The sequence below is a fragment of the Sciurus carolinensis genome, chromosome 17 (genome assembly GCF_902686445.1).
Source record: "Sciurus carolinensis chromosome 17, mSciCar1.2, whole genome shotgun sequence".
Taxonomy (NCBI): domain Eukaryota; kingdom Metazoa; phylum Chordata; class Mammalia; order Rodentia; family Sciuridae; genus Sciurus; species Sciurus carolinensis.
The window spans coordinates 63,523,630-63,546,194 of record NC_062229.1 but is presented as its reverse complement, the minus strand read 5'-3'; the positions used below and the strand labels follow the sequence as shown (position 1 = coordinate 63,546,194).

General features: G+C 44.3%; 1 protein-coding gene across 7 annotated transcripts in view; it reads left to right on the top strand.

Moving 5' to 3' along the window:
• The window catches only part of Adamts9 (ADAM metallopeptidase with thrombospondin type 1 motif 9), a 174,300-nt gene that overhangs the window by 30,351 nt on the left and 121,384 nt on the right, over nt 1-22,565 (top strand). For 4 of the 7 annotated variants that reach the window (XM_047531185.1, XM_047531182.1, XM_047531180.1 and 1 more), the window contains exons 5-12: nt 731-814; nt 917-1,032; nt 1,937-1,977; nt 2,085-2,190; nt 6,461-6,607; nt 8,140-8,281; nt 11,455-11,562; nt 18,805-18,950. In XM_047531185.1, the coding sequence (XP_047387141.1) occupies nt 731-814; nt 917-1,032; nt 1,937-1,977; nt 2,085-2,190; nt 6,461-6,607; nt 8,140-8,281; nt 11,455-11,562; nt 18,805-18,950 (890 nt within the window). The remainder of the gene's footprint in view (nt 1-730; nt 815-916; nt 1,033-1,936; nt 1,978-2,084; nt 2,191-6,460; nt 6,608-8,139; nt 8,282-11,454; nt 11,563-18,804; nt 18,951-22,565) is intronic. The other 3 variants (XM_047531183.1, XM_047531181.1, XM_047531184.1) reach the window with 2 other exon arrangements.

Below are 22,565 nucleotides of genomic sequence, written 5' to 3'. Positions count from 1 at the left end.
GCATGCCATAATTTCAGAAATGTGATGAGAATTTTGACCACAGACATAACTTAGGGTCAGATGGCCTACATTGAGAGTTCTGGCTCTGCCACTCACCACGACGTAGCCTTGGACCGGTATTTCGTTTTTCTGAGCCTTGGTTTTCTCCTTGGTTGCATGGAGATTGTAATAGCATCTAGACCAGAGTTTTGCTATGGAGACTAAATGCAAAAGCAGATGCAGTTTTTCAGCAAGGATCTAGTCCGTAATAAGCATTCGGTGAATGCTCATCCTCAGAATTATAGCAAAATAAAATAAAAGCAGGTTTCTCAGGTGCTTGAGAATACAGATGGGTGGTAAGCATGAAGAACCGCAGCTATTATCAAAGGTACGGCCATTGTGATTCTGTAAGTTAGTAACCCAGGACTTCAAATGGGAGGAGAGACTGTGATCAGAAAATAACATCCAGATGTTGGGGTGCAGAGAACTGTTAAGCCGAGTGGCAATACAGTTTCAGGAGAAAGTCCCCTTTGGCATTTAAACCAGTTTGAATTTGTTATTATCTAAAACTGTTATCCGTGGATTCACAAAGAGACTTTCAATAAATGTGTGTTGAATGAATGAAAACGCAGAACACAAAATGTGTTGTAGTCGTGAAACGTGAAAGAGATGGAGCCCAACCTAAGAAGTGAATTGCTTATTGCTTTCAGAGAGTTCACAATTAACTTTGAAAAATTTATCTCGGTTGCAGGTAGCCTCTATCTATAAAGACCCAAGTATTGGAAATTTAATTAATATTGTTATTGTGAACTTAGTTGTGATTCATAATGAACAGGTAATCACGTTTTTTTTTCTTCTTTCTTCTATCTGTATCCGAAATGGCATATCTGATTGGTATTGCTAGCAGAGACCAACCGTAATTCTTCTCTGTACTTAGGAAGGACCTTCCATATCTTTTAATGCCCAGACCACATTAAAAAACTTTTGCCAGTGGCAACATTCAAAGAACTATCCAGGTGGGATCCAGCATGATACTGCTGTGCTCGTAACCAGGTATGTGGGTTCTGATTCCTCTATCTCTCAGATTCAGGGGTCATCTGTTGCTGCTAACTAACTCTAGTAGGGAGTTTCTCAGCTTAGACGCTATTGATGTTTTGGACCAGATAATTCCTTGTGGGGTGCCCTGAATATTGAAGTATGTTCAGTATTGAAGCACGCCTGCACTCTGCTCACTACGTATCAGTAGTGCTTCCTCTTCTCAAGGGGACAGTGCCTCCAAACACCGCCGAATGCCCTCCTGGGGAGAAGTGAGAACTGGTTGAGAACTACTAATGTGTAGGTGCCAGCTAAGGGTAAATTTGTCAGGCAGCCCTTATATACAGGGATAGCTGCTATTCAGACCTCAGCAGATTGTGGCCACATAGGATCTAAGTCCTGTGTTGCCACTTGTATAATTTTGTAAGAAGCTAGAAATATGGATTTTATTATTTATTTATTTTTTTTTTTGGTACCAAGGATTGAACCCAGGGGTGCTTAACCACTGAGTCACATCTCCAGCCCTATTTTGTATTTTATTTAGAGACAGGGTCTTGCTGAGTTGCTCAGGGCCTCACTAAGTTGCTGAGGCTGATTTTGAACTTGTGATCCTCCTGCTTCGGCCTCCAGAGTGCTGGGGTTACAGGCATGTGCCACCGTGCCCTGCTCAGACTTCTTAATGTAGCTGTTAATCCTAAAATCAACGCTTCCCAAAGTGTTTTGCATTGTAAAACCTTGGCCTCATTTGTTTTGTGTATGTGTGTGTGTGTGTGTGTATGTGCATGCGTGTGAGCAAACCCGCTCCCCGTACACACTGCCGCAGTGTGTGCTGGTGTGAATGCCTAGAACACTCTGAAGTATTTTCTCGTGCTGACCTTTGCTCTTTGGTGTCATCAGAGCCCTAAGTCTGCTTTGCTTTCAGACAGGACATCTGCAGAGCTCATGACAAATGTGACACCTTAGGTGAGTCCTCCATGCATTCCCTCTATGGCTAAAACAGTTTCTGATCCAAGCCACAATTGCTGTTTAAAGTAAATCCTTGTTGATCTTCTCTCTCCCCTTTCTAACAGGTCTAGCTGAGCTGGGGACCATTTGTGACCCCTACAGAAGCTGTTCTATCAGTGAAGATAACGGATTGAGCACGGCTTTTACCATAGCCCACGAGCTGGGTCATGTGTGAGTGTCACTTCCACAATGTCATGTGATTCTCACAATGCCATGTAATCTCCAGTGACCTATGACTTGTGTTCCTTGGCACCTGTGAGCTTTGGCTTGATTTTGGGGGTGTGTGAGTCACCTCCGGTTGAAAAGCTTTGAACCTAGTTGGGAGAAATGACCATGACTTCAAAAGTTAGAGAAATACAGGGCGCCACACCCTCTTTAGCCTAGCTTGTCTTAGTCAGCTTTTTCGCTGCTCTGACTAAAGGACTGACCAGTATAGCTGTAGAGGAGGACAAGTTTATTTGGGGGCTCACAGTGTCAGAGGTCTCAGTCCATAGACAGCTGGCTCCATTCCTCGGGGCTCGAGGTGAGGCTGAACATCATGGAGGAAGAGTGTGGTGGAGGGAAGCAGCTCACGTGGTGATCAGGAAGCAGAGAGACTCCACTCTCCAGAGACAAATATATACCCAAAGCCACGCCCCAAGCCACGCCCCCAAAGCCCACCTCCTCCAGCCACACCCACCTGCCTCCAGTCACCACTCAGGGATTCATTCACTGACTGGGTTAAGGCTCACACAATCCAATCATTTCTCTCTGAACCTTCTTGCATGTCTCACACGTGATCTTTCGGGGGACACCTCACCTCCAAACCATAACAGCTTCTGTGTTCAGTAAAACTGCTCATGTTTGGTATGCAGAATCTCATAATAGATTTTCCTTCTGGGAACTGGAGGAACGGGGCCCCTTCACTTCCTGCAGGATATGTTAATGTGGAGAACTTTCCCAAGTCCGCATCTTGGTCTAGGGGGGTCCCCGACATTGTCCTGGCTCCCAAGATTTTCACAAGACCAGATCACGTCTGACTTTAGTTATATACATAGCTATAATTCAGAGAGGAAGCACCCGGAGACTGTAATGTCCCTCTTTCAGGGAAAAGAACCAGGATACAGAGAAGAAATTATTTCCTAATCACGGTCACCAGGCAGCTGGCCATTATGAAGCGGCTCTTCCCTTTTGTATTTTTAGAGATAGAGCACAGTTAGAACATGGGCAAAGCAATGTGAATTTTCTGGAAATCATTCTCATTTTCCAAGTGCATTTTTTTCTTCCTATAATAATCAAATCACTTATCTTCTCTATTTGGGAAATAATTTTCTCAAAAGACGACATTAGTATAACCAACCCATATGTCCATTTGTGTGGCAGATGTTAATTTTAGTCCTAACGTTATCCATTCAGCAAGCTTTTCGTGCAGATATTTTTTGAAGACACTTTATGGGCAATGCATTCATATGCAGCAAGATGCCTGTGCATACACACAGGTATCTCCAAGTCTATTCAGAAGTAATGGGTGTATTTTAATATTAGTACCTTTTGCTGGGTGCAGCGGTGTGTGCCTATAATTCCAGCAACTCGGGAGGCTGAGGCAGGAGGATCGCAAGTTCAAAGCCAGCCTCAGCAACTTAGTGAAGCCCTAAGCAACTCAGGGAGACCCTGTCTTTAAATAAATACAAAAAAGGGCTAGGGATGTGACTCAGTGCCAGAGTGCCCTGGGTTCAATCCCCAGTACCCCACCCCCAAATTAAGACCTTTCAACCATATTTTAAGAAGACACTCCTTTTCCACAAGGGGAGTACTGCCAGAGGACCAGTAATTGAGAACATAAAAGAGCCAGGCTTTGCAGATAGTAGCCTTGAAAGGCCACACTAGCTTATCCAGCATCTTCTCTGCCCTTAAGGCTCCTAAGTACCTTCATGAAATTCAAGGACTTCTTAAAGAAATTCCAGTTCCAGTCCCACCCCCCGCCACCCCGCCCAGTTCCCTATGACCTTGGTCAAGTTGTTAAACCTCTCAACAGTCCAGTTCCTCCAGGGCCAAATGTGGGTAAGAATCCAGTCATCCCTGGGAGCTGATTCTAGGAGCCCTGTGGATATGAAGATCTGCAGACTCTTTTCAAAAATATTTTTATACCTTTATTTTACTTATTTATCTTTATGTGGTGCTGCAGATCATACCCAGGGCCTCACACATACTAGGCAGACAAAGGACCACTGAGCCCCAGCCCCAGCCCAGAATCTCAAGTCATGAATGTTAAGAGGCCTAGAGTTTCCCTATCAATCATCTTTAAATCATTTCTGTAGATTTCCTATAATATCTAACACAATGTGATTGTTGTGTCAATAGTTGTTATACTAAACTGTTCAGGGTCTAAACTGTTCAGGGAATAATAAAAAAAAAAAGTCTGCACTTTATTTTTCTTCTGAATAATTTCCATCCGTAGTTAGCAAAACCCGGGGAGGTAGGACCCACAGACTCCATGCTGCCCGTTGTATTAAATAAGTGACTAAATGAAATGAAGCATCTAAAACCTTGAACACACTTCTGGGTGCATTGTGAATGCTGAGAAGTTTTTTTATTAGTAGTAGTACTTTTTTAGTTGTAGATGGACACCGTACCTTTATTTATTTTTCTGTGGTGCTGAGGATGGAACCCAGTGCCTCACATGTGCTAGGCAAGCGCTCTACCACTGAGCTATAACCCCAGCCCTGAAAAGTCTTGGTTCTTATTATTTAACCAGAGTCCCATACATATTTATTATTTAGCCTGTGTAATGAGCAAATGTGCCTGACATTTGAATGAAACTCAATGGTTAGTTATGATGAAATAAACTTGGATTTATAGGATGAAATAACTTGAGGTCATCAATTCATGATGGAATGAGGAATACATGCTGGTTGCTTTGCACCACAGAGAAACAAGCTAAGATTTGATTTGTGATTTGGGGTTTGTTATTAACTGTGGCACTGACCATTCAGCTGGGGCCTGGAAGCCAGGTTGGTCATTCTTCTAAGAAAGGACACTCCTAAGCATTTAAAGCTATTACTAAGTCCAACCAACACAGATCAGATTTTTGCATCTTTATTGGCAAATCAAGGGTTCTGCGTTTTTGTTTTGTTTTGTTTTGTTTTTTTGTTTGTTTTTTTTTTTTTAATAAGAGAAAACAGGACGTGGTGGTGCATGTCTATAATCCCAGCGACTCTGGAGGCCGATGCAGGAGGATTGAGAGTTCAAAACCAGTTTCAGCAACTCAGTGAGGTCCTGAGCAACTCAGCGAGACCCTGTCTCTAAATAAAATATTTAAAAAAGGGCTGGGGGTGTGGCTCAGTGGTTAAGCACCCCTGGGTTCAATCCCTGATACCAAAACAAGCAAAAAAGGAAAGAAAGAAGCAAAAACAGCAGAGAAATTAGTGGAATAGGTGGACAGGCTTATCTGACCTGCTCGTTTCTGTATTCAAGATCATCGGGTGCAGGAAATCCTCTCTCACTGCTCAGTTAATGCAGGCTTCCATTTTGTGATGGGCAGCATCTTTCAGAGAGAGGGAGAGATGATTCTTCTGCCCTTGTCACCTGATGGATAATTACCTGGGCTGTGAATGTCATGTGGGTCCTACAGTCGATGCTTTTGGGTTGAGGAAATACTATCATTTCCCCGCCCACTTCTTCCTAAGCCAAGAATGGAAAGTATGTGTTCCTGCTGTTGCCAGCTTCCCTCCCAAGCCCCAGAGGACGTGGGTGATCCTCCGCAGCCTGCTCACGGGCAGAACCTGGATTAGTTTAAGAATCCTTTCCTGCCGGTTTTCAACAAGCCAGCCCCCATCCGTTGACGTTGGCACAAAGCACAAAACTCTTTGCCATCTCTGTGTTCTGCCTGTGGAATCTGCATGCCTCTGGTCTCTGTGATCATCAATTTCTTTCATGAAAATGGGCACCCACTTTACATACCTTTATAATGATATACCCGCACAGGTGTATCATTTGGCACCCTGGACCCAAAAGAGAAGATGCCAGGACTCATAGTGAGCTTCTTATTCGAAAGCTTTGGCTTCAGGTTTTTGTTTGTTTGTTTGTTTTTCCTTGTACCAGGGATTGAACCCAGGGGTGCTTAACCACTGAGCCACATCCCCAGCCCTTCTTATATTTTATTTTGAGACAGGGTCTTGCTCAGTTGCTTACAGCCTCCCTATTGCTGAGGCTGGCTTTAAACTCATGATCCTCCTGCCTCAGCCTCCAGATCACAGGCGTGCAGCCACCACACCTAGCTTCTTGTGTTTCCACCCTCATCTCGATGGTCTTCCGTTTTATTCTGCTCCCCTGGATTCAGAGTCTGATCTACCACACAGTTGCTGGTTAATTTTTTTTTTTTTTCTCTGTAAGAGAAGCCACCTCTGGGCCATCAGAGCGCAGTGCCTGGGTGTTCACCGAGCCTCCCTCGTTGTCTCCGTAGGTTCAACATGCCTCACGACGACAACAACAAATGCAAAGAAGAGGGCGTCAAGAGCCCCCACCACGTCATGGCACCCACGCTGAACTTCTACACCAACCCCTGGATGTGGTCCAAGTGCAGCCGGAAGTACATCACGGAGTTTTTAGAGTAAGAACTTGAACTCTCTCTGAGCTGAGCCTGCTCGCCGGGGCTCCATGGAGTAAAATAGTTGTGGGAAAGAAAAGAGAGGCCAGCCTTCCTTTTGAGTTTTTATTGTTGTTGACATTCCTTGGAGGAGGGGGAAAAATATCTTCTGTGACCTCCAGGGAGATGGGAGCCACTGCTGAGCCATCGCAGGCTGAGTGGAAGGGCAGGGTGGGATCTGAAAGGGATCGGGTCCAGGGTCTGAACTGGGCTGAGGCTCCAAAATGTGTGGAGGTCCTGGAAGTGACACCCTGAAGGCTGTGACACCATGAAGAACCTAGTCACCTTGGCATGGAAAGGGATGGGAGGGTGGGACGAGCCCAAAGAGGAGGATGTGGGTGGGTAGAAACGGGAGCAGACTCCATGTTGTTGAGGGGAGGCTCCTACTCTCCTTACCTCTCCCCCCACCAACCTTCCTGCCTTTTTTCTTCCTGTCTTTTCTTGGGGGGGGTACCAGGGATTGAACCCAGGGGTGCTTCACCACTGAGCCACATCCCCAGCCCTTTTTCTGTTTTATTTAGAGACAGGGTCTCAGTGAGTCGCTGAGGGCCTCGCTAAGTGGCTGAGGCTGGCTTTGAACTCGCGATCCTCCTGCCTCAGCCTCCTAAGTTTATTTTGTTCTTTTAGCTTCCTGCTCAGACAACTCAAAGATCCGATTTCCTTGTGCAATGCCCCCAGAAGTACCAGAGTTGAAGCAAGTGTCTCAGGTCACTCGGTGCATATTTCTGTCACCCCAGGGGAACAGGGAACTTTCTTAATCAGAACTCAAGAGGCGTGGATTTCCCAAGATAGGTGTTTGCACAAAAAATAAATAAATAAAAGTGAAAGAGCTGGAGGATTGCCATCTTTCTTCTTCAGCAGGGGATGTTTTCTTTCTCCGAGTCACTGATTTGCTTACTCATCCCTTTGGCAAATATTTACTAAGGGCCTGTGGCTATGGACCAGGTCCTGCACTGGGATGAAAGAGACACTATCTTTCTGTCTTTGCCCCTAAGAAGCTTAGAGTCAATTGAGAAAGAGAGTCAAAAAATGAACTGATAACTGCCTCCCAATGTGAGCAGTGCCCTAGGAGATTCATATTTCCTGTGTGTCATAAGACACTGAAAATACAACTTCAACTTCTCGACTTAAACTCGGATAAAGAGGGGCATTGGCGCCCGCCTATCATCCCAGTGGCTCGGGAGGCTGAGGCAGGAGGATCGAGAGTTCAAAGCCAGCCTCAGCAACTTAGAGAGGCCCCAAGCAACTCAGCGAGACCCTGCCTCTAAATAAGATATAAAACAGGCTGAGGATGTGGCTCAGTGGTTAAGCACCCCTGGGTTCAATCCCTGGTACCAAAATAACTAAGTAAATAAGTAAAAAATAAAAAAAAATAAAGCTAGGATCAAAAAGGCACGGTCCTGCTCTTCCTTGGATCGGGGTGTGGCCTGCACACTGATGGGGAGCTTCCTCAGTCCTTCCTCTTACCTGCCTGTGTCTCTCTCTGCTTCCTGTAGCACTGGGTATGGCGAGTGTCTGCTTAATGAACCTGAATCCAGACCCTACCCCCTGCCTCCCCAGCTGCCCGGCCTCCTTTACAACGTGAACAAACAATGTGAATTGATCTTTGGACCAGGTTCTCAGGTGTGCCCGTACATGGTGAGTTTTGGGGGGCAGTTCCTGTCCTCATCCATCCATCTGGGGCTTCTCTATCTTCCCACTGGCTTCTCACTCCAAACCACCCAAGGAGAGGTTCAGAATGCGATTGACGATCACCGCGGTCACAGTGGCGATGTATCAGCTCCCAACATCAGGTGCCGGCGCCCTGGGCCATTTCAGTCAAAAGGGAGACCCAGGGACACTGGCTTTCACAAGGGAGAAGGTGGGGCTCCTGAGGACGCAGGGACAGAGCTTGGATAATCCCAGAGCTGGGGTTTTCTCTCTCCTTGTCACCTCGCATGCCCTTCAACTTGTCCAAGTGACTTACATCACAAAGATTCGGTAAAGGTCATACCAGAGGCAAATCCGGCTCCTGGGTTTCGCTTGCCAGCGTTGGGTCCTGGGTACAACTGAAGCTGCAGTCCATTCTGGGGGTCGCCCCGCTGGGGTGGGTGTGTGAGGCTGGGGCTGGTGTTGTGAATGTCTGGACCAGTCAGAAATGAGGAGTGGGGTTTCTATGGCTCACCCTGCTCTCTCCCTCTGGGGTCGTGTGTGTGTGTGTGTGTGTGTGTGTGTGTGTGTGTGTGTTTTGCGGGGAGAGGCTTCAGAGGTTTCATAGGAACTTGCAAAGTACAGTGATTCCATGGAAATAATTTAAACATTTAATGCACTTTACTTGAATAATACCCATTTATATGTTACTCATGATGGCACAGATTAAGAGCCATTGAATCCAGAGGCTGAGGCAGGAGGATTGTGAGTTCAAAGCCAGCTTCAGCAACTTAGTGAGGCCCTAAGTAACTCAGCGAGACTCTGTCTCTAAATGAAATATTAAAAAGGGCTGGGGATGTGGCTCAGTGGTTAAGCACCCTGGGGTCAATCCCTGGTCCTTTTTTTTAATTAAAAAAAAAGTCATCGAAGAGTTAAACATAAGAAAGGTTAAGCATATTTTCATATCTCCACTTAGTGGAATATTAGGTAGCAGTTTAAAATGATCTACACAAGAAATATGCTCATGCTTAAGTTAAATAGGATAAACAATTGTGTAGAGTATGTCTTCAATTCTAAAGGGAGTGGGGAAAGCAACAGGAATGAGTGGGAAGCTGGAGCGATTTTTTCCCCCTATTTTTCAGAGTAAATGTTTAGTTCCTTCTTAATTTTCTACCATAAGCATAGTATATTTTGGTTTATTTTAGTAATTAGGAAAAATAGAAATCAGAAAAATCTTTAAGAAGTATGCCTCTAAATAGCTAAAATAAATCTTAAAAACATAGTATTCCGAGGTAGAGGAAAGTTTCAGGGTGTATCAAAATCAGTTTGCATGAAGCTCAGATGCCATGTGACTGGTAGATTTTTATGCTTTAGTGTAAGAACTTTGGGATCCATGAAGTCATCAGCAGTCAGGGTGAGTCACCTCTGCAGAGAAGGAACAGGGCAGGGACCCAGGATGAGTACACAGAGCTTTTAGCTTGCCTGTGAACTTTTGTTTCCTAAACTGGGCAGTGGGTACATAGGTAACCATTGTGTTATTTTTTTTATTTCTTTCTTGAATTACATGACAGTAGAGTGCATTCTGACACATCCTACATACATGGAGTGTGACTTCCCATTCTTGTGGCTGGACATGGTGTGGAGTTTCACTGGTCCTTATTCATATATGAACATGGGAAAGTGATGTCCCATTCATTCCACTGTCTTTCCCATTCCCATCCCCCTCCCTTCCCTTCATTCCCCTTTGTCTAATCCAGTGAACTTCTATTCTTCCCTCCCCCAGCCCCTTATAGTGAGTTAGCATCCACATATCAGAGAGAACATTCAGCCTTTGTTTTTTTTGGGACTGACTTATTTCACTTAGCATTATAGTCTCTTGTTCCATCCATTTACCAGCAAATGCCATGATTTCATTCTTTTTTAAGGCTGAGTAATATTCCATTGTGTCTATATACCAGGTTTTCTTTATCCATTCATCTATTGAAGGCCCCTAGGTTGGATCCACAGCTTAGCTATTGTGAATTGAGCTGCTATAAACACTGATGTGGCTACTTCATTGTAATATGTTGATTTTAAGTCCTTTGGGTATAGGCCGAGGAGTGGGATAGCTGGGTTAAATGGTGGGTCCATTCCAAGTTTTCTAAGGAATCTCCTCACTGCTTTCTAGAGTGGTTGCACCAATTTGCAGTCCCACCAGCAATGAACCTTTTTCCTACATCCTCGCCGATATTTATTACTTGTATTCTTTTTTTTAAATTATTTTTTAATTTTTTACAGACTGCATTTCAATTCATTGTACACAAATGGGGTACATCTTTTCGTTTCTGTGCTTGTGCACGATGTAGATTCACACCATTCGTGTAATCATACATGTACGTAGGGGAACGATGTCTGTCTCATTCCATGATTTTTCATAACCCCCTGCCTCTCATTTCCTTCTACATAATCTAAAGTTCCTCCATTCTTTTCTCACTCCCCACCCCCACCCCCATTAGCCGAATGTCACTTGTATTCTTCATAACTGCCACTCTGACTGAAATGAGATGAAATCTCAGTGTACTTTTAATTTGCATTTCTCTAATTGCTAGAGAGCTTGAACATCTTCTTCATATCTTTTTTGACCGTTCATATGTCTTCTGTGAAATGCATTATGTTATTTTTAATACTTTTGGTAGGCCTGAAATAGTGTACAATATTTTATACCTATTTTCCTCTAACAACCTGTAAAAGTCTTAGGAATGACTAAGAATATGATCATGAGGATACATGGCTCTAATAGAAACACACACACACACACACACACACACACATGCTTTGGATCAGGCCAACTGAAACACAAATCATATCCGATCACTCCCTAACTCAACAACACAAGTCAGATCACACATTTCCAGCATGCCTCTTTGTCTCTCTGAACCTCAGTCTCTTCATCTGTTTATATTGAATGCGTGGTGGCTCCCCTTTGATACCACCGTACATACATCCTCCCAGGCACTAGCTCGGGGGCTGCTCAGGGTTGCTTGCTATAGCCCTGGGAATAGTTCATCATTTATCAAATGAAGAAAAAGAAAATCCCTTTCCAAGCCCACCTAATACCACTGGTGAACATTCATTGAGAGTAATTCTTGCCTTGTTGGATTCTGTCTTAATTCCACTGTCTCTTGTCATTCAACGGAATGGAGCAGATGCAGTGTCGTCGCCTGTGGTGCAATAACGTGGACGGAGCTCACAAAGGCTGCCGGACTCAGCACACGCCCTGGGCCGACGGGACCGAGTGTGAGCCGGGAAAGGCAAGTACCCCCCATTCCGTCCTTCTGTCCTGCGGCCGGAGCAAGCCGGGCTGCTGGGACGGTCCATCCGGGGCGTTTAGAAATTAAGGTCAAGCGGTCTGGTGTGGCATACGTGGCGTGTTGGTGAGGAGGAAGGTCTGGCGAGCTCTTGAAAGCCGTGAGACTTGTCTGAAGCCACATCCTGATACCAGGGATGGTGATCACCTCCCTCTGGGGACCACTGTCTCCGTTTAGCACTTCTCTTGGTCCAGCTGTTTCAAGTCCCATGACACGTGCTTTCCAACGTATGGGTGCAGTTAGCATATGGTAGTGTGAGGCTTGGTTCAGTTTTCCTGTTCCGAGAGTGTCCCTGGAAACTGGGTGGACCAGCTCAGGATCAAGAAGTACAGAGAACGGATTCTGCCCTCTCCTGTGACAGCAGGCTTTTGCCAGCCTCTGCTGTTCCCTTTAAGGGGAGATGATGTCACTTGGTACAGAGCCAAGTCCAGCTTCTCATGAGCTGGTTGTAATGCTTCCCAGCAGTTTTGTTAATAACTCAACAAAATCCACTCCTTGTGTGGCCCCGGGACAGCAGTGTCCCACGCACCCGGGGGTATGATTAACTTACCCTTCTGCACTTGGTGTGCATCTAAAGATAACAGTGGTGACCAGGGGTAAGGTCATCGCCCCGCCTTCCCCCAAAAATATTTGGTGGCACAAAGTTTGAGATATAAATCCTGATTTTATTTTTATTCTGTAAGATGATGGCATTTTGGCACGTACAGTGATGTGATCCCCGGATCCTATTTCTGAGACTTGCTGTCCTTATGGGTATTTTTCCGTCCTTCTACCCCTCGTCCACTTTACCTCCTTTAATTCATTTGTTCTCATCGTCTGTCCTTTTACCTTGTAAAGTGTTAGCACCCAGAGTGGCTCCTTCCAAGGGATCTTAATCGATGACAATTTTACTCTCCATTCACTGATATGTGTGTATATATATATTTTGGGTACCAGAGATTGAACCCAGGGGACACTTAACCACGGAGCCACATCCTCAGCCCTTTTTTGTTTTTATTTAGAGACAGGGATCTCACTGAGTTGCTTAGGGCCTGCTGAGTTGCTGAGGCTGCCTTTGAACTCGTGATCCTCCTGCCTCAGCCTCCCCAGCTGCTGGGATTACAGGTGGGCACCACCGTGCCCGGCTTCAAAGTTCTTCTGGACACAGTGACCAGGCAGCTGCTACCAGTTGGTAGAAGATGGTAGTCCACATGACAGCTAGCTGACAGTTTGGTTAGTTGGCTTGGGGTGGAGTCAGCCAATTACATTCCTTCAACTGAATCCATTTGCTCTCAGCAAAATCACTGGTATTACACTGTGGCTCGTAGTCGATCCCATGTAGCCACTCACTGTGTCTGTTCCTAACGCGGTCACTGCTGGATTAGCCACAACAAGGACTTCCGCAGAGTCTGACGTGGTGACTGGCTTGGGAGGACTGTCACGAGTGGGTGACCAAGCTCCAGGCAGCAGCATGGCTCCCCAGTCCCTCCCAGAACACAGAAAATCCTGAAGGAGCCCTGTGTCTTTTTCTAATCTTCTCTTTTTGCCTGAGAAGCTGAAATGAAGGGGCTGCAGGGTGACCTTGGAGCTTCTGAGGACTGGGGAACTTGGAGAGGTTACACAAGGTCCAGCCTTGGGGTGTTCCGCCATAAGAGCAAGTATCAAGCTTCCCCAGGATAGACTACAGATGCCATCAAAGAAGCAGTGTGGGTAGGGGGAAATGACAGGTGACAGGTCCTTTTTTTTTTTTTTTTTTTTTTTTGGTACAGGGGATTAAACCCAGGATGCTTGACCACTGAGCCACATCCCCAGCCCTTTTTATATTTTATTTTATTTTAAGACAAGGTCTTGCTAAGTTGCTTAGGGCCTCGCTAAGTTGCTGAGGCTGGCTTTGAACTCTCGATCCTCCTGCCTCAGCCTCCCGAGCCACTGGAATTACAGCACGTGCCACCACATGGAAGGTCCATTTTCATGGTATTCTAGAAATCATATTCTAGTGGCCGAGTCCAACAGCTTTTATTAAAGATGTGGGAATATACAGATACTCCTCAGACTCTGCATTTTGCAAATGCCAGAGAAGGTATCTCGGCTGGCATAGGAATTCTTAGTGATTTTTCCTCTTTTCTGTGTTGATTTCATACAATTGGCAGTATGTGCCTTTCTCTGCACGCCAGCAGATTCTGACTCCCGGCGGCCGCTGGGTTAATTTTTTTCTTTCTTTCTCTTCCTTCAGCCCTGCTCCCTCCCTGGTAATCCATCTTGGGCTGCTGACACAATGTTATTTTGATGAATGACTCACTAATGTCTCTTTATTTGCTCTGTTCTCTTGTTAAGTCCATTAACATTTTCACTTTAACCCTGTTTTTGAGTCCAGAGACTCCTTGAAGCAAAGTTGGCCTCTAAGTCTCCCTTCCAATCTCTTATAAAGATGCATGTATGTAAAATATCAGTTATATAGTTTTGGACACTTTTAAGAAAGGCTGACTTTATTTTGGCTCTGGTTCCACCAGCCACTTAAAGCTTTGTTATGATGTAATGGCAATTCCCATATGTAATTATGATCTGTTGGATTTGCCTGGTAAAATAGTTTTTTCTATTTTTTCTTGGTACCAGGGATTAAACTCAGGGGTGCTAACCACTGAGCCATATCCCCAGCCCTTTTTGTATTTTATTTAGAGACAGAGTCTCACTGAGTTTCTTAGGGCCTTGCTAAGTTGCTGAGGCTGACCTTGAACTCGTGATCCTCCTGCCTCAGCCTCCCAAGTCAGTAAGATTCCAAGTGTGCAACACCGTACCTGGTCAGTTGTGTGTTTTTTTTTTTTTAAACATAGTTCCAAACAGCCCCAGCCTGTGTCGCCTCAAATGCTCTCCCTATTCCTCTGAGGTTCTTTCTCTTTTTTGGATTCCTGGAAGCAAGATTGAAAGGCTGAATTTCACATCAGCTATGACCTCAATTCTCTATTAGTTAGGAATTTTGTTCAGGTCAGATCCTGAATGATTGTGTTATAAGCAAATGGCGTCTTTATATGAAAAAGAACTAGACAATTATGGAGCTGTTATGGTATTTCCATGACATGATCAGAGACCCAGGCTTGTAAGTTCTTTCTGCTGTGCTGTCCCATACAAATGCTTTTCATCCTCCAGGTCACAAAATGGTTGTTGTAGCTCCAGCCTTGGCAACTGAGTTTGCAGCCGAATGAAGCCAAAGGGCAAACAGCAAAGTATCAAAAGGGCCTCCAAACAAATCCCACACAGTGAATTCTGATATTTCCTTGTCCATCTCTCTCTGTAGGAGAACTTAGGGAAATACAGCTTCCATTACCAAGGTCGAAGAGGAAAATGGATGTTGAGGGAGCAACCTGAAGTCTCAGCTGTACTTAGCCATCTGATTACAACTGCTGTTGTTGAAATTTTCAGTCCTTATTTAGATGTCAGAAATGGTCCCCATCTGTCTACATTTGAGAGGCAGCCTGTGTCATAGTTAAGCATAGACACGGTTGAGTGCAGTGCTCTGTACTGATCTCCCTGCTCTTTACTGATACTTGGTTATTCCCTCTGTGCCCTGGTTTTCTTTTCTTTAGATATGAGGTCATAGCCAGGTGTGGTGACACACGCCTGTAATCCCAGGGGCTCAGGAGGCTGAGGCAGGAGGATTGCAAGTTCAAAACCAGCTCAGCAACTTAGTGAGGCCCTAAGCAACTCGCAAGACCCTGTTTCAAAATAAAGTATAAAAAGGGCTGGGGATGTGGCTCAGTGGTTAAGCGCCCCTGGGTTTAATCCCTAATACCAAAAAAAAAAAAAAAAAAAAGAGAGAGAGAAAGAAAAGAGATAATGGGACTGAGGTCATGGCTCAGTGGTGGAGCACTTGACTAGCACATGTGAGGCCCTGAGTTCCATCCTCAGCACCACAGCACCACATTAAAATAAATAAATAAAGGTATTGTGTCCATCTACAACTTAAAACATAATTTTAGAAGAGAAATGGAGGTAATACTAGTGCCTGCTTCGTAGTGTGTTGCGAGGTTGATATGAGGTTGCTCTCCCTTATCTGAAGTGCTTGAGACCTGAAGTGTTTGGATTCCAGAGTCGTTTTGGATTGTGGAATGTTCACACACATACACAGAGTAAGCGTCTTGGTGGTGGGACCCTCGTCCAAACTCCAAATACAATGCTTCCGTGTCCTGTGCGCCTTAGTCACATAGCTTGAGGACAAGCAACACAGTATTTCTAGTGTCCTTTGTTTTGACAAGTACCCACACATCAACCCCGATGGGCAATTACTGCTTGTGGCATCATACCATCACTTAAAGAGTTTGGGATTTTGGAGCATTTGGGGTTTTGCATCTCTGAACCAGCTTAGAACAGTGCCTGACACCCTTCACCTCCTACCTCAGCTGCATCCGGGTGCTCAGCTGTACCCGAGGTGCGTCAGACACACGGTCTCCCGTTATGTATACTCAGGACAGCCTGGGCAGGGGGGTCCCCGCTTTCCAGCTGTGGAAACAGACTTCACCAACGTGCCCAAGGCCACCACTACGGCCAGACCCCTTTACCTGTTCACCTTTGACCTCCAGGCCTGCTTTGTCTTGCATGTGGTCACATGGGGCTACCATGCACTTGGAATGTCAGTCTGATCTGAGATGTACTTAGGTGTGAAATACAGCCAGGTTCTGAAAGCTTAGTGTGGGGAAAAAAAAAAAGAGTATAAAAGTCTCTCACTACGGTAGCCCCTCTTATTCCTGTGTATGTGTTCCAAGATGCTTCGTGGATGTTTGAAATATTGCTTAGTACTGAGTGTGTGTGTGTGTGTGTATTATATTCCTATTTATGTTATTTGTATAATAATATATGCAATATAATAATATATAATTGTACATTATATGGTTATTATATTAATAATCATTAATATTATATATTAATATGATATATATTTTATCACACACATTACATGTGTATATACATATATTATACATATATACATATACATGTAATACAATTATATATTCTAATATATTTGTATACTATGATTATATATACATATATTACACATAGATAATATGTATATACTATATTACATATATACATATTATGTATATTACTATATTACATATATACATATATTATACATATAAACATATATTATACATATATACATATGCATGTAATATAACCATATATTCTAACATAATATGTATATTACTATGTTACATATATACATATATTATACACATAAACATATATTATACATATATACATATGCATGTAATATAATCATATATTCTAACATATTTCTATACTATAATTATATATACATATATTACACATAGGTGATATGTAATATAGTATATAAACATACTATATTATATACATATAATATATGCATACATAATATTACAGATATGTGTATATATATATTTATATATAATATGCATGTATATATTATATGCATGTATATACACATATAATATACATGTAATATAACATACGCACACATATATAAATTACAAATATGTATAATATGTTTTTCCTATGCATTCATACCTATGATAACATTTAATTCGTAGTAATTTATAGTAAGAAATTAGCAATAGTTCACAATAAAATAGAATACTTGAAGTAATTTTATATGGATTGCGTGTAGACTTAATGGTGTCTTAGATATAGTAGGCTCAATAACATTGAAACTTATTTCAGTTGTTGTGTTTCAAGTCTTTAACGCGCTGCCAGAAACTCTGGAATCACGTATTTGTCCCAGGTTACGTTTCTCCTGGGTGAGGGGCTCCAGGTGGAGCTGCCTCTCTTGTTTATTTTTATGCACACGTACCCCAAGAAATGTGGCCAGTCACCGTAGTGATGAGTCTAAGGTGAGGTCCGGGAGCGTGGGCCCCCACTGCCTGGGCCCAGCCGTGATCCATGGGCACCGAGTGGCCCGGATGTCTTAGGCCTCAGCCCAACAGCAGGGAAGGGCCTTGTCCTCGGACTGTGGGAGGATGATGTCAAGGGAGGAGGCGAGAAGCCAGGGAAGACGCTGGGTTGCCCTCTCCTCACGATTCTGCAGCCGCCCTCCGTGGAGAGGGCCGCTCTGTCCCCTGAGACTGTCCCTGCCCCTGGCTCCCCGCTCTGCCCTCCCGAGGCGGCTCTGTCCTCCTGGGGATCCATCACAGCCAGCAGCCGCTCCACTTCAGAGATCTGAGCGAGCCGCAGGGTGTCACCCTCCCGCGGCCACTGCTGCCACTCTTCCTTTGTCCCCTGCTCAGTGACCTCAGCTGTGTGTCAGGGCTTCCCACCCAACAATGGCAGAGGGTCAAAATGGGTTTCTCCAGTCCCCATCCCCCTGAGGAGTTTTACTTCGTTTTATTTTATTATTATTATTTTTAAGTCATGGCCTTCCTCCTGCTCCAGGCCGGAGACTCTGAAGCCATTCGTAACCACAGCAACAACAAAAAAGGGATAAACTGTAGGGCACTCTGCCAGGTGTCTGTTTTTGCCTTCTGATCCTAAATATTTTCTTAAAGTGAGTTTATAGGAATCATGCAACTCCTTTTCTCCCTGCCTCTTTCCTAGTTCATTAAAATGGGGTTTTCAAATCTATGGGGAGCCGAGTCCCGGGCACATGCCTGTCATCCCAGGGGCTCGGGAGGCTGAGGCAGGAGGATCGTGAGTTCAAAGCCAGCCTCAGCAACTTAGCGAGGCCCTAAGCAACTCAGCAAGACCCTGTCTCTAAATAAAATACAGAAAGGGCTGGGATGTGGCTCAGTGGTTAAGCACCCCTGGGTTCCATCCCAGGACCAAAAGCAAAACAAAACAAAAAATCTCTGTGTAGCAGGAAAGCGTTGCTATTTTACCAGGCTTGCAACTCCCTGGGCCTCATTCATGCAGATTCGCTCTGCAAATCCTGTTTTGGCCTGCCTACAACCACTCTGCCCATTTCCACTCCTGTTTCCCCGTATGGAGACTTAGGCAGTTTAGGGCTGGCCCCTGGAGTCACCCTGCCAGCCAGGAGCTGGTCACACAGCTGGCCCCTTTCTTTTTTCTTTCAAGCAAGCTATGCATGGAGACCCAGCCTAAAATCAATAAGTGCAAGATTAAACTCCTTAGCGTGTCCATCATTCCTAACTGGAAGGATGGTGCGCTTGAGAGGACGTGTGGTCATGCAGTGACCCTCGGCAGCAAGCCCTCCCTCACTGTTGCCCTTATTAAATACAGCACTGCAAGTTTGGACTTTGTGTTCCCAAAGAAATGGAGGTCCCCGTGACGGACGGATCCTGGGGAAGTTGGAGTCACTTTGGAACCTGCTCGAGAACATGCGGAGGGGGAATCAAAACCGCCATCCGAGAGTGCAACCGACCAGAGTAAGTTCCGGAATTATCGTGATTGACGGGGCAGGGGGCGGGGCGGAGGACTCCTGTGGGGAGTCATCAGCAGAGGCTGATGAAGAACATGGTCCACAATAGAGATCAGGTAAACTTCATAGGCACCTCTCCTTCTTATTATTGAGCTCCCCAGATCTTTCATTATTAGGTTGGTCTATCAAACAGTTGATACTTCTGTCTTGATGGGTCTGTCTCCCGATGTTGACAGTCAGGCACATCTCACAGCCACCTGGAGCTTGGGACAGCATGCTCATGGAGTGAACAGGTACTTTCACAAGGAAACCAATAAATAAATAAATAAACACATCCATCCAGATGTGCAGTTGAATAAGATCCATTCTAGCTCGTTACTGAAATGCCAAAAAGGCTTACAGATCCTCTAAGGCTGTGTCAGCAGACCCCAGAGTTCCTGGGGCCACAGACCAGGGAATTACTTATTTTATTTTATTTTTTGATACCAGGGATTGAACCCAGGGATACTTAACCACAGAGCCATATCCCAAACACTTTTTATATTTTATTCAGAGACAGGGTTTCACTGAGTTGCTTAGGTGCCTGGCTAAGTTGCTGAGGCTGGCTTTGAATAGGCAATCCTCCTGCCTCAGCCTCCTGAGCTGCTGGGATGACAGGCATGGGCCACTGTGCCCGGCAGGGAATTACTTTTTGATTCAGTCTAAATCTATAGGCGAGACTCCCAGAGGTTCCCATCCTCTAGCCTGGCTGTGTCTAGCTATGGGGAGTTGACCTGCCTTTCAGGAGAGTTCTCGGGATGCGACCCTAGCAGTCTCTTCCAGCCTAGCGTCACTGGGACTTACAGGTTCCAATAAGTCCATGGATTTTTTTTTTTTTTTTTTTCCAGCATTTACCATGGAAGACATGTGTTTGTTGGGCATATAGATAATAAAGCACATCTTTACAACAAAGCAAGACATTTGATTCTGCATGAATATGTCAAAAGTAATGGGTTTACATGTCGCTTCTCACACTTTTCATTACATCTATATGGACTGGGAGCCCAAGGAGTCTCCACAGTGTAGGGTAGCTTTGCATATATAAATCAACAACTTGGATGGATGGATGGATTCAAGGTCTCCCTCTGTTGCCTAGATGGCTGGGACCATATGCATCCATCACTGTACCCAGCTCCCAGCAACTATTTTTAAGATCCCCAGCTGCTTTGGAATTAGGTAAAATAAGTTCACTTGGAAGTACTCATTTATTTTTTAACAGTTTTGATTAGAGTCAGCAAATTCAGTTGTAGAGAAAAGTAAACAGGTAAAGGAATGAAGGACTAGCAGAGTATAAAAATTTATTATTGCTGGGCACGGTGGTGCACGCCTGTAATCCCAGCAACTCGGGAGGCTGAGGCAGGAGGATCGTAAGGTCGAGGTCAGCCTCAGCCACTCAGCAAGGCCCTAAGGAACTTAGTGAGACCCTGTCTCTAAATAAAATATGAAAAAGGACTGGGGATATGACTCAGTGGTTGAGACCTGCTGGGTTCAATCCCCAGTACAAAAAAATCAAGTGGTATCATGTAGTGCTGCGTGCTACTCATATCTAATGTTGACAGTGTTTTTTTTTTTTTTTTTTTTTTTTTTCATAAGAAAAATCTGCACAGAGTGAACCAGAAAGAACATAGCCACAGACTTACAAGCAATGTCTAAATAAATACTCTGTGGTACAAATCAGAAATGATGATCAATTTAATTTATTTTTGCTCACACTCTAATATGTATATCTTGTCCACTTAATTTTGATCTCTAAGGAAGAAAAAGAGCCCAACGACTCTGGTTCATAGCACTAACATTGTAGCTATAGATAAAAATGAATAGACATTACATTTTTTTCTCCATAGCATGTATTTTGCACTTTTATAATAGTGGAAATAGTGTTCATGTTTAGAAAAATTCTGGCACAGAAAGGTAGGATATGAAAATTTTCGACACCATTTTTCTTGCCCCTTGCCTACTCCCCTCAAGAAATTTATGCTGAAAAATAGTGTTTTTCTTTTCTTCATACATGCCAAAAAATAGTTTGATCTGCGTCAATTCAGACTTTTTAAACCCATGGTGGATATCGTGTGAATTATATGAAATCAGTATCCCATAAAGTAAAGTGAGGCTTGTGCTACTTTTTAAACATAACTATAAATCCTAGCTGCTTGTATTGGTGAAGTTTAAAATCAAATCTTTCATTCAGACTTTTGCTGTTGGGCTGGGGTTGTGGCTCAGTGGTAGAGCACTTGCCTAGCACGTGTGAGGCACTGGGTTTGATCCTTAGCACCACATAAAAAAATAAACAAAATAAAGACATGCTGTCCATCCACAACTATAAAACAAATAAGCAAACAACAACAAAAAAAAACCCTTTGCTGTGAGCAGCAAATCCAGTGATTTCTTTAACAAATTAAAAATTATCTAGTGCCTACTTTGAACAAAACTATAGTAAGTGCTATATGGCTACCTATCAAAAAGTAGATACTTTAGAAATGCTTCTTAAATTTCAATTCCAGAACATTCCATTAAAAAAAAAAAAAGTGGTCTTTGAGTTTTGTTTTGTGTTTTTTTTTTTTTTTTTTTAAGCCTTAAAGCCGTTCTTGAAGAAATGTGGAAAGTGAAGAGAGATAAATCACTCCGTAATTGGAAAGGGTAGACAAAGAAAATTACCCAGTGTGACACTCTCAGCCAAAGGGGTCTGAGCTTCAAAGTGAAACAAAGACCCTCCCATTCAGAAGTTAAGAACCGATCATTAGAGACCTCAATTAGAGGTCCTTGTCCTTGCTGTGTGCTAGCAGAGACTGGGGGGGAAATAGGATCCACCTCCTTGCGCGTCAGTGCCACATTGCCATTAAAGCCCCTCCGAGTTATTTGCACTTCAGGATGCGCCTGTTAATTGAGGAAGGAGTCTGCCTCTGAATACTGTGGATTTGGGGGTGGGGGGCATCCATTTGAAAAGTGAAAGGGACACACAGAGCCAAGACAGTACTCTCAGTGCAAAAGCTTGTTGAGAGACGTTCAGAGCAGATGACTCATTCTGTAGCAGGTGGAGGTGGCTGCCTGGCCCGGGTGTGGAGCTAGGAGACGCATTGGTAGGCCGCTGGGCCCTGGGGTCTCCTGCTTCTCAGGGATTTTCAGGGGAACTGTCCCTCCTCACTGGGAATCCTCCCTTTCTCGGTTGGGTGAGCCCTTAGAAGACAAGGTTGAGCTCTGTTTTGAGGGTCCTATAACATGTGTCTCATAGCGACACTAGATTGTTCTGTTTATCATCTAACAGTATCGATGTAATTTAAAGAATGTATTTAGCTAGCATCCGGGAATTTTATGCTGTGTTTTTAGGATTCTCCCTCCACCCCGAAATCAAAAAAGTCATACAAGGCACATAGGGCTGAGTGCGCGGTGGCGCACACCTCTAATCCCAGCTGCTCAGGAGGCTGAGGCAGGAGGATCGCAAGTTCAAAGCCAGCCTCAGCCACTTAGAGAGGCCCTGAGCAACTCAGCGAGGCTCTGTCTCTAAATAAAATATAAAAAAGGGCTGGGGATGTGGCTCAGTGGTTAAGGGCCCCTGAGTTCAATCCCCAGTACCAAACAAACAAAC